The sequence below is a fragment of the Meleagris gallopavo genome, chromosome Z (genome assembly GCF_905368555.1).
Source record: "Meleagris gallopavo chromosome Z, MGAL_WU_HG_1.1, whole genome shotgun sequence".
In the NCBI taxonomy this organism is placed as follows: Eukaryota; Metazoa; Chordata; class Aves; order Galliformes; family Phasianidae; genus Meleagris; species Meleagris gallopavo.
The window spans coordinates 60,300,694-60,320,063 of NC_139435.1; the positions used below are offsets into that span (position 1 = coordinate 60,300,694).

The window sequence follows — 19,370 nt, forward strand, 5'->3', positions numbered from 1 at the left end:
CTGTGAGCAGAATTATTCTGTGGACGGGAAGATGAGAGAGCACAAAGTCCTATTGTTCACGCTAACACCAAAAAATGAAATCAAATGCCATTCTCAGCAAAAGCAGATTGTCTTCTGAGCAAAGGCCATTAAGTGTGTCAGGCTGCAGGATATTTTCTGGACATGGCTATTATGTCAAGACATACTGAACACGTGTCACTTATAACCCTGCCCTGGTTGTAACATCACAGCTCCAGAGGAAAAAGTCACACACTTTTACTCTCACCAAGCTGTCACTTCTCATCTATAAAGAAGGATAGAATAAGTTATAATTAATATACTTACTGCTCTGTCAACTAATTAAATGTAATAAAAAGCTTTTGGTGAGTTTAATGCTAACAAGTTATAATTACGGTGAATTTCTGAATGCAGGGTGAATGTATTATGGGTTTCGGTATGTGTCCCCCACCTTCTAATGACCTAAATTCTCAGGTTAAACCACTGTATCTATCACATGATTAGTGAAAAGGCACTGCCAAGGACACACACTTCAGACCTAAATACAAATCATGCCTAGTCCAGTCTTGCACATTTTTGAGGCACTACATAAACCCCAGGGAGCACAGATGAAAGGAAGAAGAAATATCCAGCACCAGCACTTCAATCCTTCTAGAAGAAACTTTGCTCAGATTCTCCCATCCTTGGAGCTCCTGCCACTCTCAGCCCTTTTCCTCCCTTTTGTGACTAATGACACAGTTAAGATTTCAAACCACTTCCAGCCACATCTCTTGGTCAGTCAGAGGGGAGTGCACGGTAGATGTGCAACAAAGCTGTGTGCACACACCTGGGGCTGCCTCAATTCTTCAGGAAGCAAGAGTTAGGCTGTACAAACAACTGTAACCCAGAAGAGGGTCAATACTGCTTCGAAGGCCCAGAGCATGTCAGAGGTAACAGAAACCAAATAATGCTTCAGACTGGCATAGTTCCTTATTTTCTTAAGTATTTGGAAGAGCTATGAACACACACACGCACACACACACAAATAGAAGTGAAGAGCACAGCTGCCAGAGTTCAGATCAGCCAGCATGTAGGGAGTTACAGCCCTAGATAGTCAGCCATTGTGCCCACTGCACTCTTCACACTTTCCCACTCATACTCCTCATTGCTTTCCACTGCCCACAAAAGTAGAAGATAGGTACAAAGAGCCCCCAAAATAAAGACATAATTAAATGAACAAAAATATAGCCTAAGAGAACCAATTAAAATGATGAAAATCTTTAATTTTATTTAAGTATAATTGTACGGACACGTGTATATACAAATACAGATCTTAGGGGCAGGGTTCTTTTTTTTTTTTTTTTAAACATTTTTAGATTCATATAATGTAAGCATTTCAAAAACAGCACTCAATGAATAAGTGCAAAGAAACTGCAAAGCAGGGCAGTACAAGCACAGGACCACACTGAGCTGGACTTTCATACCCAGATGCATACACAATGAGTGGCTTCAATGGGGGTGTCAAGAGTAAGCATGGAAAGCAGATTTCGCAGACTCATGGGTAACCTCCAACATGCCAGCATCTATTAAACTGTACAGACAATGGCAGCAAGCCTATTGTAGGGAGATTTGTCTCACATCCGAGAAGCTCGAGGGCGAATGCATGGGAAAAACTCAGTGATGCCAGGCCAGAAACAGATCTGCCCATTCACGGCTCCAAATTAAAAAAGGAGGGGGGATGGGAGAGGAGAAAGGGCAGTAAAAGGGGAGAGAAGTGTGGAGGTTTGTACAGTAAAACTGGTGATTACAAAATCCAAGTGTAATGAAAGGAGTGGAAGAGTTAACACTCTCTCCTAAATCTCTGAAAGTGACAGAGCCACTGCTCTCACAAGGCAATGGACAAAATTCAGTTTTGAGGGGTAGGGGTGGGCATCAACAGGTACAAATACAACCATTTTCCTTCCATAATTATGTAGGAAAGGAAACAATCTACTCATCTACTCTCAATACCTCCCAAATTTGTTTCTAGTTGTTTCGGAACCAAGTATGTATGTATCACACATGACACTGGCAAGATCCTTTCTGGAAAACAAAACAAAACAAAACAAAACAAAACAAAACAAAAACCTATTCATGGAAACAAAATCAGAAGGAATAAAGGAAAAAAAAAAAACAAAAAACCAAAGAAACAGAAGAGTTGTTATATCCCCAAAGCAATTTTAGAAACAAACATGATACAAAAGAACAAAAACTAACACAAAAACCATGGGGCTCCAACATTAGACCTTTAAACACTGATGACAAAAAATTGATCACCAAAAGTCATGTTTTCCAGGTCTTGACAATGTGAAGACTTGCAATAGATGAACGATTTCCAAAGATGAGTCCTGTATGCTGCAGTGTCATGGCTACTTGTCTCTCAGTTCTCAGCCATGATCACACTTGATGCTTCAAAGCTCTGTCTTGTAATCAACGCATGATTTTAATATCCTGAAAGTCTATTGTTCTCACTTACAAAAGACATAAGAATCAAATTAATACTTTATTATCAAACACTATATACAACAGAGATTGCTAATACAGAATTTAAAGAACATAGCTTTAAGTTTTACTTGTCTTTCCTTCGCCATCCAAGTAAGTACAGTACAAAACAATATTCTAAACTAACACGAAATGTTACCTTGCCTATTGAAGGATACACAGTATCCACTAAACTGACTGATCCCTATTTTCCCTGCTTCGCATTGCAATGGCCTTGGCAGCCAGGAGTGCAGGTCACCGGGGTAAGTAAGCTGCACAGGCTGGGAGAATCAGTCCCTTGGGCTTGAGATGGGGCAGATGGAGGGGACCAGAAATCTCTTAGCAGCTGGCAACAACGTTTGCATTCAGAGCCCCCAGAGATTTGCTTCCCAACACAAAACCCACCAGCACGTTCTGCTATGACTGGAATTGCCTAATGCCACTGTGTGCCAAACTGTCTTGTGGTCATCTGGCCATCCCTGGCAGCACTTGAATCTGCTTTGCAGCTGGGTCACTCACACTGTCCCTCATCCACCCAGCTGGGCCCTGTGATAACGTGAAGGACTGAACTCCACACGAAACAGTACAAATGATAAGAGTCTGCTGTGAACAAGCGTACATCTCAAACTCTGACATTATTTAGAGAGATAGGATGAAAAATGAAGTCACCATTTCTACATAAGATTGGCACTGTTACTATAACTGCCTGCAATTGCTATGAATCATTTTAATATCATTACTATCATGCAGTATTACTTGTACTCCAGTTAATAATCCAATTGATAAGGCGCATTTTTGATTAACCTCATCTCATCCTCTTTACTTGCTACCTGAAGGAAGTATAAATGTGCTTTACAAGCACATCCAAGTTAAAGAGCAAGAAGTACCAGCCAGACTGTAACGGGATGGTGACTTATCTCACTGTTTAGACTCTATGTCTTTGTTCTGTGCACTTAGCAGTAGAGGATGTTTCCTACATTCCTACTATAAGCAAAGGCCCTGCAACAACAATCTTGTTGTACGATATCAGACAAGCTCAGGTTGTGGTTAAGCATGCATAAAATCTTAAAAATCTTAAATTTATTTCCCCATTTCCTTCTCTACTGAATAGTGGGCTGCTTACAACTTTTATAGAGTTTTTCTTCATTGGAAAAGAAAAAAAATGCTCACAAAATATTGCCCATTATTTGTAGCACTCAGTTTTGTTATGATAGAGGTTTTCTTCAGAATTAATATAGAAACCCCTTGTTTAGTTTGAATGCATTTCATGTTTTCTTTCACATTTAACATAATTATCACAGTTTTTGTCTAGAAACGTTTTGTTTCAGTCTTTGCCTAATATTTCCCTGATTATGCTTAGCAATTCAAATTTCATGGTAGCTCAGACAAAAAAAAAAAAAAAAAAAAAAAAAAAACCAACTCTTGCACTTCCTGGCAAATGACTTTTCCAAGTTCTACCTTCACCAAGGCTCAGATTTCCTAAACAGAGTCACTCCCAATTCCATCAAACAAGACAGTACCATTTTCTACTTGCATCAAGGGTTACCACTTTTCTCACATGTTTAAATAGGACAAGCATATATACTCACTCTCAGCATAAAGTATATCTAAATAATGTATTTTCTATTCTAGTGGATTTTTAAAAAAATATTTTGTTAAGTCTTTGGGAGCCCATCTAGTTTATCTCCGGCTGATAAACACGTTTCCTCTACTCTTCAAACTGTGCTGGAAGGGGAAAAGAGAAAAAATCAACACTTGAATTCGTATTCCACACTTCTTTTCTTTCCCCCCACCAAACAATGCTACTAGACTGTCCTGGCTTCTGCTACTTGTGGTTTATTCCCATGACTGAGGAACTTGCAGGAGAGACAAATCAAGAGCACACTGGAGATCCTTTCTTCCAAATATGATTCCTCTGGCCACTGATGTTCTCTTTTAGCATGTATTAACACCCAAAGCAGCACCTACGGTTCTCAGCTACTAAGTCAGTGCTGGGGAAGGCCACTTTATTCTCAAAAGTGCCTCTGCATTTCAAGAAAAAAAATTTAGCACCACGGTGATTTCTTTTAAAATAAAATAACCCGGTGTGCAATATCCCCTTAAAACGAAATAACAGAGGCACTCACACCCCCAGTGAAGTTTCCTAAATCTGACCTTGCCTGCTGTGTGCTAACATTTCTAAATACTAACCTCTTTCTCTCACCAAAGACAGCGTTTCTACTTGTGAGCAAAAAAAGGTGTTTCAGGACAGTCCTATAAGAAACACTACCTTTCCCTTTCAGAAGCCTGCTCATTTAGAACTCCCGGAGGAAATGGTGTTATATCTGCTATTAATATTTCCCCTCCAGTCCTGACACGGTGACACGATGCCCTGCATGATCATCTTACAGTTCTGAATGAGAAGGCATAAATATTGTATTGGAGAGAACAACTCTCCCAGACTTTCATTCAGTTTGCTTATCCTCCACTGACTGTATTTGCCACTACTCTTCCTTGTCTACATTCGGATGACACAGTGAGCTAACAGAGGTGACTTCTTAAAGGAGAATGCAGAGGAAAATAAGAATCACTAGTGTCACTATTATAGTTTGGCATTTTCATTTGGAGTCCTTTTATTTGTATGGAGGGGTTCAGAAAGTCACAGGGTAGGTAGGGATGGGTGCTGAAGCTAGTTATCCCCTTCAAATTTTTGCTGAGTTCAGGCTAAAAGGGAGAAGAAAAGGGAAAAGGGAAAAATAACGATTTGACATCTGCAAAAACAATAAAGTCCCTTTCTTGGGATGAGCAGTTAGGCAGATCTTTGATGTTCCAAGACCCTGAAATTTTCTGCGACAGGTTGCTGGAGCATACTTTGCTATAATAACAAAAGCATTGCCAGGAGGAACAATAGAGTTGCCAAAAGCCGGATGGGTATCCTCGGTGTCTGTGCCGCGTTCTCACCACGGGATGGCTCGGCTGACTCATGTACGGTATCATCTGTTCAAATAGAAAGCATACATTCCAATGAGATTTTGCATCCTTAATAAACTCTCACTGAGCCGACAACTGTAAGTAGATTTCAGTGCCTTTATGAAATAGGGCAATGAACCTTGTGCTGTCATTGACTTTCACAACCGTGTAATACCTCATTATGTAACCAACTTGGGGCCAAGTCCTGCATTTCTTACTGGCAAAACTCCCACTAAAGACCAGAGCAGCAGAAAGTAAGTCTGACTGCAGCAGACTGAGGAATGAAAGAAATAATAATAAATAAAACACGGTAGCTTCAGCTTTGGATGGCTCATTAGATAGCAATGTCAATAGTGAGGCAGCTAAATAAAAACACCTGATTTTCAGAAGGGCTTGAGAAAGAGTTGCACGTGCTAAGAATTAATTTAGAAGTTAATCCCTTTACTGAGTTACGGATTTCAGCTTCTGAATTTGAAATGGCAGCCTGTAAGTGCAAGCATTTATTCCACTTTCCACTGAAGTATACTGTGTTTTGGGGTATGCAGGGGATATGAGACAAATCTCTCTCTCTTGAAATGAAATTCCAAAGACTAAGACAGTCTCTGATTCTCAAACACACTTCCCACTCTCATAGGTGGCAGATTACTTTTTGTGGTAGACAAAATAGATATAAGAGCTTATAAAATTAACAAAAACAAATAAAACAAACAAAAACAGCTGAGTTGTGAAAATATGCTTACTCATTAGTGGAAGAAGAGAGTATAGTGGAAAATACTTGATGTATGATACTGAATGAAGATCTGTTTAATTTTTTTTCAATTAAAAATCAGCCTTATAGATACAACTTGTATCATAAAAAATATAAGTAAAGTCAGATTCAACTCCAGGGCTATTATAGGTGCTTTTCTTTGCAAAATCCCCCATAGTCACAGCTATCTAATTTAAATATTTTAAGAGCAATCTGTCTGAGGCTTGCCATAAAAAGCCAGCTTTGAGTGAATTTTCCTAGTACTAAATGAACAAATGATCTTAAACCATTTTAGGAAGTTGAAGTGGTCTCAAAATGCATTCACAAGCTATTTTAGGATGCCTAAGTTTCCAGGAAAATTAACAGTATCTCACTACTTAGTGTAATAAGCTTCTCCATTTTAAGAGAAGTGTTGACATACCTATGATATATCTGTCTCGTAGCTTCCATCTCAAGAGACTGCTCTGCCAGGATTACACTGGGTGATTGCACTGTGCAATCCCAATTAAAGGCACTAAGGGAAGAGGGAGTCACAACACCAGGATCACCACACAGCGCTACTGTAGAGCCTCTCATGCTACTTAGCTTTAGTTAGGGACAAGCTCCTTTCACATTCTTGACACCAAGCACTGAAGCAAAGTAGAGCACTCTGCAGTATTTGGACTAACAGGCTCTTCACCCTCAGGCCAGTTTCACTGGGGGATATACAATAAACTGGATTAACAACCTGTCACATTTGGTTCAGCACTGATACTACAGTTGCATCAGACTTATCAACACCTCCTCAGTGCTTTTAAGGCAGAAGTGTGAAAGGCAAGCTCTGATCATGTGAACATGTTCACATTTGCAAGAAAGAGACAATTAAATGTCTAGAAAGGGCGATTTAAAACCACTAATTCTGATGGTTGTCAGAACCAAAGGCTGTTCTGTATTTCACCTGTTACACTCAGTGCACTCTTGGGGCACTGCAATGACAACACAATACTTCACAGGAGCAGCTTCTCAATTAAAACATACTCTAATAATGTACAAGAAAAGGTATCCATGCCCTACTGTCAGCTTTATACCTTTCATATACATTGAGTCAGCTCTGCTCAGTTTGGAAGCATACTCATCACTGATGAACTAAAACTACAAGGGAGAAAGATGTGAAATGTCTTCTGCTTCCTGCATCATTGAAGAACTGCATGAAAGTCTGAATTTGCAGCACACAATGATAACAGTTTTGTCCTAATTACATCCATGAGTCAGTACTAAAACACAATAGGGTAGAACTAGTGCTAAGCAGCAATAAATCCTAATTTTCTTTGACTCTCAGCTACTGGCACAACTGGAACACTGGCTACAGCTAAAAAAAATAAAAATAATAATAAAAAAAATCAACCCTAAAGCCCTAACTAAAAAGATTAATTATAAAACTAAAAATACAGAGATCTTGTAAGATGCCATTTTTATAAAGCCATTTGTCTCAAGAGAATTCATCTTCATGTAACATTAAGGGACTACTTTCAAGAAATCATTCGGGCTTTCTGTCAATGCAATCCCAAAGTCTCTTTGCACTCATATATTAGAGCACTCATTTTATCTGCGGTTCTCAAAATCACTTTACAAAAATGATTTTCCTTGGGGTGCAGAGCTGTAATACTGCACAATCTTCAGTGCTTAAGGGGAAGGACTGGGTTTATTCTGAACATTGAAGACAAGTCACAAATATGACAAAATTGATGAATAAAATCTGGAAGGTCATTGCTAAAGACTGGGAATGCTAGAAGTAATTAGATAAAATTAGTTTGACAGCCATGAATTTTCCAGATCACATAACTTTACATCACATGCTTCAGGTATAATTTTTCCAGATATGCACAGCTGCAATTTTTGTTTAAGGGACAAGAGGAGAATATAGGCATGGCCCAATTTCTTCAGTGACTTCTGAAAGAAGAGTGATCTGTACAAATCTGCTTTCTACAGATTTCTGAACAAAAAAAAAAGTGAAAGTAGGAAAGTTCAAAAATCACATTTATTTATTTATTTATTTATTTTTCCTCCAGAACATTGGCAGCAGTAATTTGCTGAATGTGATCCCTCTGCTTCTCCACTCTCCTGTATACTGTGGGACTAGACAGTGGCAGGTTATGGGAGAGCACACAAGTGGAAGGTGAGCTCCAGACGCAGGTGGAGTAGTACACATTACACATCACATGCAGTGAGATCCACCAAGGCAGGAGCAAGTCTAACAATCCTGTAACAGGAAATACTGACAGCAGATAGAAGATCTGGGAATGGCAGATCATCTGATGGAGACTGGTCCGAATAACAAATCAAATAAACTGATGTAAGGAGTGTTACAAGCAGAGGAGTGGCAACTTTTTGGTACTTGAAGCGTTTACAACAGAAACATTCTCTTTAAGACTATTATTCTCCATAATAACACAAATTTTGTGTTTGATATTTCACCTCAGATTTCACAATTCTCCTTGTAGGACTTTGGTTCGCTGTTTTGTCTGCTGCCTTCTATTGCTATGCTTCTATGATGTTGCTAACAAGATATAGCCACTCAACAGAAAGTGAGCAGTACTGTTGAAAAGAATATTCACCACTATCATGCATTTATTACTCAAGTGATCTCTTTTGCAAACCAGTACCAGAAGGGATACACCTTATTAACTCATGTTCACCAAATCACAAAGTGCAAAAGAGCACACTGAGTTTCTAGATTGACAGTTTACCTAGAGATAGGGGATGATCATCATCATCCTAATGCCTCCTGTAGAAGGTGAATACTTTTAACAGAAGTGCAAATGCATCTCTACTGTAAATGTACTTTCCTTGAATAGAGATCTGCTTAGAAAACATCCTTGATTCTCATAAGCAACATTTTTAGGACAGTTCTGAAAATTCCATTTAAGAAAAAATAATAAAACAGTAGAGCGTTCAAATTGGATAACTTTTGGAAGTCTTATTAGTACTTTTGCCTAAATAATAGCTTTTAGGTGAAGGATCAGCAAATAATAAAGAACAAAACACTAAGTTGGTTCACATGAAAGGGATGGTGCTTTCTCACTAACACAAGAGAAAAAAAAAAAAGCTGGGTAATCTGATCCTCAGGGAATATACTACTTGAGTATCACGGGTGGTTTTTTTTTGTTGTTTTTTTTTTTTGTTGTTGTTGGTTTTTTTGTGTGTGTATATGGTATAATTTGTTTATTTAACTGTTCATTTTAATTATTGAAGCTTCAATATAGCAACGTGTGAACAGTATGTTACACACAGAACAAGCAGGTGAGCGCTACTGTAAATACTTGTCTTACATACCCACCTAATTTTAATGTCATGAGCCATCCCACTGAAGTTGATGAGATTGTTCACACCCCTAGAATTAAACATGCTCCTATCTGTCATAAACTTGAATCACACAACCATATAGATACACTTCCCACACAGAGCCACGCAGCTTGATCGTGAAGGATAACACAACTTTGCCCTGGGCAGACAAGGGGCTTTATAAAAGCAAACACTATTCTTATTATTAAAGGCAGTGTTTTAGGGAAAGAAAAATAAATAAATAACCAATCAACCAACCCAAAAAAAAGCAAAATAAAATCCCCCAGATCCATATCCAGGGTATGAACTCATATATAACAGCATCTGTGTGTTTACGTGTGTGAAAACAATACTCACCCTAAACAAATAAATATACAAATGTATATAATTTTAATGGACTGATTTTTTACTCAAACACTAACTCTATCAGCTGCATGCCTGAGTCATGCACTAGCATTAAATAAGGAGCAGTCCTTTAAAAGTCTGTTGGCACCACAAAACAAACGAAGCGTGCCCACTGGCTTTAAGACTTTTGGCCCAATTAGTACCATGAGTGGTCTGTCAACATGCTGGATGTTTCGCTTGGATAGACTTCAGGATACTAGTGAAAATTTTATTCTAGCACACATTATATTTTACTAAGCTACATCAACCAAGAAAGCAACACTTTTCCTCCTTTGCATTAGATAAGGAGACAGGAAAAATACCACATGTGATATTAGCACTGCTAGAAATAAGCAAAAGCAGAGCAATTATACCATGCAAAGCATGCAAAGAGTAGAAGAAAAGAAGTACTCAAGCACCAGAGGGATACACGCATTTGTTAAAAGAGATTCTCTAAGCATACTAACCTGCTGGTTCTAATGAATTTTCTACTTTGTCGTTAACATCGAAAACACGATCATGAACACCTATAGTTTTCATACAGCTGTCTATAACAAAAATAGAGATAACAGCCAAATATGTTAGTGAGACACCCTTAAACTCCGCACTTTCTGTTTTTTTTCTCTTTTTTTTCCTCTCTATTTACTGTATATAATTAAGCATACTTATGCTTTATAGTCTATGGCACTTATCCAAATGCCAGTCTTCCATTGGTACAACAGTTTAAGAAACAACAAGTTAGCAATTGCCATGAAATTAAAATAAAGCTTTATGAAAAATGATAAGGAAATACCATGAAAATAATAACACAAATGCTGCTGTACAGAACAGATAAACAAGGTTGAACAGTAAAAAAAAAAAAAAAAAAAAAAAAAGATTTACTGCTGTTAACCAGACCACACAGTAAAGCATGCGCTACAAAGCCACCCTTGAAAGCTTATTCTAAGGAACTTACTTGCTGGTCGCACAAAGACCTTAAGCTTTAGGCAGGATCTCCTTCCATTATCTGGGATCGCAGAAGCTGTAAATGAAGAAAAATGAGAGAGAAGTGGAAGAGTAAGAGAAAATGCATATGATCCTTTTTCCTACAGTCAAACATCCCTTATCATCCCTTCCCTCGAAGAGCTGGCTACATTTCAGTCTCTGCATGTAAGTATTTCAAGTGTGTAAAGTAGCCAGATAAGACAAAGGCAGTGAGAGAACTGCAGATTTTATTCTAATCCCTTTTTCGATTATTTTCATGAAAGAAGTGAAGTAAATGATATTCACAATGTTTCATTATCTCCTTTCACCTTTTCACACCTTTCTCTCAAGAGATAGTTTAATATGGTTTCTGCTGTAATGCATGTGTCTACTTTGAAAAATTACACTTGAGAATAATTAAGATCACTTACAAGAAAGCTGAAGTTCTGAAATGGTAGGACACAGACTTCAGCAACTCAAAAAGGAATGAAGGAAAACTGACAAAATGATGCTGAAGTTGACAATGTTAAAAATATAAATATGGACATACTTCCACTAAAGTAAAAATACACACCATTAAATACGTCCATTAAATTCCACCACTAAATCAGACTGTATTCTTCCACTATGTGTGCCTTTGTTGATAAAATCCATATTTTGTTTCAGTCAAAATATGATTCCCTGTGTTAACATACATTCTCAAATCAGCTTATTCCTTATTTCTCTCCTCCCTCATCTTTGCCATTCAAAGTATCTCTTCGGAAGAATACTTACTGTATAAAGAGGAAAGAAAAAAGAGGAAACAACATGTGTATACCACTACACAAAAGCTCACATATATAATATTACCATAATCACCTACTATTTCCCAGGAACAACTGCTGTTGTGAAAACTTCCTTTCGGGATATATACTTGCCTTAAAACACCTAATTCAAAGGCAAATGTACCAAGCTACTTGACTTGGGCATGCAAATTTTTCCTTGTGAAAGACCATCTTTGGATACATTATTTCAGCCTTGTAAAACCTTCAAAACCTATACCTGAAAACACTGCCTGAAGCACCTGAAGTCATTTTTATTTCACTGCATAGTCCCTTTCATCAAATAAAAAGCTAGACACGGCGGCACAACAGTTGCTTTTTATAGGAAACTGAAATTATTGGAAGCTGTCTGGATTTATGAAAGATGATTGGGCCAATAAGATGTTTATGCTGTTTCATCCATTTTTATTTTTTTACTACATTTCACTGAAAAATAGCTGAAATCATTTACATAAAGACATCTGAACACACACTCTTTGTCTACAAGGCAAACTCACACTTGATGGGCTTCTCAAATAACTTAAAATGAATTTCTTTAGACTTTGATGATGTATTTCCAAGGCAAGCATCAGCTTTATCTTACCAAGAAGAACTAGCAAATTCAGTAGGAACACAAATAAAAGGAGCACAGGGTCAAATAGAGCTAATGCTTTTGTTCTGCACCTGTTGGGAAGTGCTTGAAAAATTGTTTCCTTCTTTTAATCAAAAGACAAAAGTGTGTAGAAATGATGCTCCCCCCTTCAAAATGACAAGCGTTAAGAAGTGTTAACAGCTGGCTTTGCTGTAGGCTCTTACTAAATCAAAATCAGAAAAAACACCCTGTACTGACATTTACAGTAACTGGTGTGTTATTTAGGGCACAATATTTGAACTCTGTGGTTACATTCAGGAAATTGTGTCCTTTCCATGGCCCTCACTGAGTATATGCAACTGGCTAAATGCTTTGCTCAGACTAAACAAGCACTTGTTGATTTCTCAAAAGATAAGTATTCTCTTATTACCATATTACTAACATAAAGGTGGAAACGACACTTCTAACACTAGTCAAAACAGAAAATATACAGTAGTTTTATCAGAAACAGCTCTTCTAGCTCAGAATTTCAGAAGTGCATCTGGATCCAGACTTATTCAAAGGCACATTTTAACTTTAATGTTTACATGTTGCCACTTACATCCACAAAATAAACATGTTTGGGCTACTGGTGTTTATTAGAACATGTTGTTAGCACTAGCACTGACTAGCTATGATAGCTAGGATCAAATAATAGTCTACCTAGAAAAAAGAAAATGAATATAAAGTTTACACGTGTATGCAATATTTGTACATACTTAAGAGCAAACAAGAACTGATGATTAGCCATGTTCTCTGGGAGAAAATTTCAAAATCTGCCCTCTGCTTAAACTTCCTTCTTCTACCATTCCTTACATAGCTTTTCATAGAATGTGCTGTATCATGAACCGCAGTCTTATGGCAATCCTATCTGCTGCATTTAATTCATCATCCTTAAAACTGATGCACTTTTAGTGTTAAGTGTGATAATGTGCTTTTTTCTTCTCTTAGGAAATTATGTACTCTAAGTGATTTATGAAAAATGGTAAGTAATAAAACTAGAAAGATTCCTCTTCAGCCACAGTGTTTTACACTCCTTCAGAGGGAATAATAATAATTAAGATAAAAAAGAACTAAGAGACATTTTGTCCTGCTCTCCCATCTGCCTCAGTGTCCAAGAACAAGATGATGAAGAGACACAGTGCAACCTCTTCAGCCTTCCTGAGAAATTTAAGACCTGTTTGCCAAGCTGGGTTACTGCAATACCTTTTTATTTCTTCCCTTCTCTTTTTCATCTTAAAACAAAAACACTGACAATTTGCAGTATTTCCCATAAGTCCATAAGATGTATCACTCACAGAGCAGAGTCAGGTTTGCTAATGCCATCAATTCTGTTCCCTCACGCATTCCAGTTTGCCATTATTGCTCTGTTCTCTTCCCTGTTTTGTTTATTCTGCAATATTTTCACCACTGTCCTATGAAAAACCTGACTCTTAGATTATGACATCCAGTTTATACTGCCAACAGCTAGGGTTTTTTTTTCTTCCTCTTTCAGCAACAAGCTCAATATCTTTTTTTTTTTCTTCTGAATTTTAGGCACACCACACTTGTACTCTGCTAAGGAAAGCCAAGAGTGCTCATTAAATCTGCTTTTTCATAGCTAACGCCTTGAAGCTTAAACCCAAGTTGAAGTATAAAGTCTATTCTTCTGCATAAAAGTACCTTTAATGACAAACTTTTGCTAAAGAGCACAAAACTCCCAATCAGGGTGACCTACTGCCCAACATTTTGATTAACAACTTCAGAGGAAACACCAAATGACCAAAACAACACATAGGAAGGGATAAGCTACACATATTAGCATATTACTAAAAAAAAAAAAAAAAAAACAAATGTATTTTTTTTTGTGGAAAAAAAGAAAGTAATGGTGTAGCTAGGATCTCACAAAATTCATGCTTTAAATGAAAATTCAGGAATCAGTTCAAACTGAAAAATTGAAGTCTTTACTTCCAGACCTAAGGTCAGGCCTATTAGTATTAGCAGAATGTTCAGTGGTTTTATATGTTTCACTTTCCAAGAATGATGGGTTTCCAATGCAATGGAGTCTGGTAAATTCCCTAAAACTCTTGCATGCTTGCAAGAGTGAAATATTTCTGAATGCTGTAAAGGAGAAAGAAACAGCCCTTTGCCTTCTAGGGTCTGTTAAAGTTCCTTCCCAGCTAAACTTCTCACTGCTGTTGTTATATCCAATTGAAATTAGCTATGCTATAAGAAAATGTCCTTTCTTCACCTGTACAAAAAGAAATTTCATTCTCCTCTCTGCACAAAACCAGGTTAGCCTCTAAGGCTTTGGCATAAGGTTTTTCTATTTGTCCCTTTCAAAAGTGATATTAGCTATAAAATAGAGGCCAGCTCTGAGAATAGGAAATCTCTGATGCTAATGGAAACTATCCCAAGTAACATTTTCAAAAATTGAAATTCCTAAGGAGAAGAAAAAAAAAAAAAAAAAGGCAAATGAAATTTGCAACAAAAAGAATCCTTTGAGAAAAGATCCCTTATAAGGAGTAAAAGAGGTTATATCCTCTTTTCTTGATGAATGATGTAAGAATTGGAAAGGTCTGACTAGTTAAGTTTGTGTCAGTAAGAAGGACAAAATCAGAAGAATTCTGCAGTGTTGCTAGTTCCTATGATTACATTCTAATTCCTACGATATTTCATCCCTTCTGCCTTGCCCCGAACAGCAACTTCATGAGAATCTCCTGGGTCTGTCTTATCACATTTCATGATTACACACAGTCTTGGATAGAAGAACTGCGCAGTTAAAATCTCTCAGAAATCAAAAGATACATGAAAACATCTTGGTAATTATAAAAATTTCATTATTCAGAAGAAATTCAAGTCACGATCTCTGTATTCTTGCGATAAAAATTCTATATTCATCAGTTAAACTAGAAAAAAATACATACATTGAACTACAGCACATAGGACTAAAGCCAAGCTGAAACCAAAAATGGCAGTAAATGATAAATTAGAGTAGAAAATTTCTTTTCTCTGGCTACCATTTTTATACCCTGTAAGGAAAGAGAGTGAAGAATATTATTCCCGCCTCATCTAGAGCCAAACCATAAATATTTCAGTATTTGTTAGCTATATTTAAATGTGGAAAAAAAAAAAATAAAAAATCTGTCTCCCTTCGTCCCATTCACTCCCAAGCAGTTTTCTGCTACAAAACACATGGTACAACACTAATATATTAGATATAAATAAAAAATAAGTCCTCCTCAGGCCAATAAGGCTTAACAGTTATTCAATAACTACCGGAGACCCACAGACAGAAAACAAAAAGCAATATACGTAGAAAAGTGTTGGTTATTTTTTTTCCTGGCAACAGATTTTCAGTTAAAATTGTTATGTCAAATTGTATAATATCTTTAAAGGAATCAGAATTAGTTATTAATATTCCTCTCACTGTGTAGATTGAAAAAAGTTACTTTGAACAAAGTAGGCTAATTAAAAAGTAAAAGTACAAAAAAGAAAAGGTATGAAAATTTTAAAAGAAACGTGGTTATCAGTACCTGCTAGACATATGACAAAAGCAACAAATAATAGGTTTCTTTCTTGAGACAGCAGATAGTTTGGCTGGCAGCAATCTAAGGCTCACTTTCTACCTGAAGTGCAAGTTACTTATAGAAAGTGTCTTAACCATCCTATTTGCTGATATTCACATTTAATCAGCAGTTTTCTCTCCTTGGCTCCTCATTCATTCTTAGCTTTCTAATTATAACATTGCACCTTTTAGTGAATCGCAAGTGCTGATATAAAAAATTAATGCGTGAGTGCAATTCAAATCCTCATTTAACATTACAAATATATTTAATATTCAAGCTGGAACCCGCTGTGGGCCCTATTAGACAGCAAAACTGGAACCATTCAGTGTACAAATAATGCTTCATTTATCTAAGTCTCTCAGATGGCACCTTCATTTTAGTACAGGGGTTATGCTGGCAAAGGAGTATAATTTCTCTCACTATTTTGTTTTTCACGTTTCAATTATCAGTTCACTTGGAATGTTCTTTGAAGGATTATAAACCAGTGCCTGTGAAAAACTGTGGAGATAAGCCTATTCATTTCTCTCTATATTTTTGAAAGCTGTGATTTCTGTCAGTTTCTCCTTAAGTAAATGTTTTATTTATTCTACTCTCTCCTAAGACAGCCAATAAACTGGGATGGTCTGCTTGTAAAGACAACCTAAGAGATCTCACAGAAATCTCTCTTCAGTTCCTTGCAAATGGACTCCTAGCAGCATCATCTGTGTGCTATACAAATTCCTAGCAATGATATGTGCTTCCAAACCACAAGCACCAAACAGAAATATCAGTGAAATTGACAGAGAATTAATTTTGAGCTTTTCCCCAGCTCACTAAAAGAGATTCCATATGCGTGCAGCTAGACCTGACACTTAACACTGACTGCCCTATCAAAAGGATTGTGCTTGCAGCTTTTGTCATCACCATGAAGAGAGAACCTGCAACAACCCCACAGACAGGACGCTGTCTGCTGTAAAGCAGAAACTCATGTTTATGCAGCCCTTCCACTCTCTTTGTCTAGTACTACAGACAATCTCCTCAGGAGAAAACATTTACAGCTGTGATATGCCTCCAGCCCTTTAAGGCACAATACCACCCCCATTATTCAAATCCAATATCCATGTAACCTTATATAACCCACAAATCATAATTCACCAACTAGAAGTGTTTTAGCATTCAATATCCTGTGTCAGCTACAGAGCTTTAGAAAGTTTTATTTTTAAGAACAGTCATCTGCTCCTTTCTTTGTAAAGAAATGAGTATGTGTGAGAGCATTAAAAATGCAGTTTTCTATTATGTTTGCCACAGGCAATATTTCTCAATTTGTGCAAGTGAAAAGAAAAAGTAGCCTATTAGTTGTTAGAAGAGCTGAGCCTTTCCCCTGTAGGTTTTCATGTGATTTACCATACAACACAAATGTATGCAAATTAGCCAGGTAAATGCAGAATTAGTTATTAATATTCCTCTCACTGTGTAGATTGAAAAAAAGTTACAAATTTGCATAAACGGTACAACTGAAAAAGTCAGCTACAATTTAATGAATCAATAAAACACTCCTTTGTGTGCATACATAAAGTCAGACCCATATGTACGGACAGCAAAGGGGACTTCAAATTTATTAATTAAAAGAGAAGCTATCTGGAAGGATATACAGGTGATCTTCTCCCGGTGAGTGTTAAAATTGAAAATCAAAAACAGATAAATAGAAGCGCTATAGAAATCCCAGAGTTCTCCAGTCCATGAGTTTAACTTAAGAAAGGAGTCCCTCTGTCTATCTATTCTTCATTCCAACATACGTGCAAAGCTTTGTTCTGATAGTATAAACATGACTTAAGTCTGGGAAAATTTAAATACTGAGTATTCACAACTTACTCACTCAGCAGATGTAACAATCAAACATATTTCATGAGTAAATTATGACTAAATTTATTTGAATGTTTGCTACTGTCAAACATCGTGTCTATCATCTCTCTGTATTTAGCCATCAAAAAATGAAATTGCAGAAAAAAAAATTATATAGTATGTTAAAAACTCAGAAATCTCAAGAGAGAGAATCTCACCTGGAAATAAACCTGATCTAGACTCCCAACAACAATTAGAAAATAAGAAAAATTACCTACTCAATAAAATAAATGCATAAGCAAAACAAGGTCATAGCTAATACTTACATACTTATTGCCTTTAACTTAACAGATACAGAAGGACTACAATACCAGTGTTTGCAAATGAAGTTCTGAAATCAAATGTATTACAAGAGTACATAAATGAACACTTTGGTTTAATCCTTTCTTCCTGCTCAACTGCATCTACATGAAGTGAAGCTAAAAGTAATCATACCATGTTTCTGTACCTGTACCTGTGTATGGATACATGCACACACATGCAGGGAGGGACGTTCTGAATTTTATGAAAAAACATAAATTCCAAAGCATACAGCAATGGAGAAAAAGACCCAGCAAAATCTACGCGCACAACTAACATGAAACATTCCTTTTATTTTCTAATGTCTTATGATTAATTCACTCTACATTTGCACTACTATAGAAATACTGGATTATTATGGCTTATAACATAATTGACTATATATTTCAAATGCCCTAAAAGTAGCCTAGCAAATGGAAATGACTTGTCAGATAAATGCTATTTTAGTGAGTTCTTAGAAGAAAGTAATACATAGTTTCTATGTTAGCTTTTAATGCTGAATCAACTGTCCCACTGCAACCGCTTGGCCAAGAAGAACATAATTTTGTCTCGTAGTTTATAAACCACTGCAGCTTATATATCTGGTTGAAGGCAGCACAGACCGAAAGTAAATTTCACATAAAAGCCACAAAAAAAAAAAAAAGAACAACAACAACAAAAAAAACAGGCATCAAATCCAGCTTGAAAAGAGGTGGAAACCATGAATTTCCAGTTTAATTAAGTGGGTACTAACATTCGAATGTAAATTAAACATCTGGCCAGTATTTTTTCTTTTAGGGGACTTAGCGTGGCCTAGGCCTCTATGCATTTCTCAAAAAGTATCCTTAGCTGCTCCAGATTTAATGACAAGACTTCTCTTTCAGTGGCCTGGCTGATGTACTTGAGTCAGAATTTTCAGCGTAGAACTTCAGAGAGGCCAAGGCCCAGCCCTTCACAACCCTGGGTACCAGAGGTGAGCAGATGCTTAGGGATCAGACAAGGCAGTCAGCATCTAGTGCAAATGTTTATTACAGTCATACTATTATCTGTCCTACCAAGCTGCAGAGTCCAGTTGAGTTCAGGAAAACACAAAATCATCTCAATGTGGTGCACCCTATATATTTCACAACAGGAGAAAAACAAAGGACAAATTTCAGCTGAAAAAAAAAAAAAACCAACAAAGCAACCATGAATCTGGCTGAGCCTCTCCTCTGAACAAAACCCTGGACCAATCAAGAACCTACCTCAGAAATGCTCTGCAATGACTTTTTTTTTCTTTTTTCTTTTTTTTTTTTCCTCCATAAAAGTAGGAACAGTTACACTTGTTTATGAAGTGGGGCAAAGCTGTCATTTAGCTGCAGTCTGGACTT

General features: G+C 37.0%; 1 protein-coding gene across 2 annotated transcripts in view; it reads right to left on the reverse strand.

Annotated features, from left to right (window-relative positions):
• Window positions 1–1,238: 1,238 nt before the first annotated feature.
• EFNA5 (ephrin A5) overlaps window positions 1,239–19,370 on the reverse strand; it is a 206,261-nt gene continuing 188,129 nt past the window's right edge. The window contains exons 4-6 of one of the 2 annotated variants that reach the window (XM_085212653.1): window positions 10,854–10,919; window positions 10,366–10,446; window positions 1,239–5,472 (exon numbers count right to left, since the gene is read on the reverse strand). In XM_085212653.1, coding sequence (XP_085068779.1) covers window positions 5,351–5,472; window positions 10,366–10,446; window positions 10,854–10,919 — 269 coding nt within the window. In that variant the 3' untranslated portion in view covers window positions 1,239–5,350. The remainder of the gene's footprint in view (window positions 5,473–10,365; window positions 10,447–10,853; window positions 10,920–19,370) is intronic. The other variant, XM_085212654.1, reaches the window with a different exon arrangement.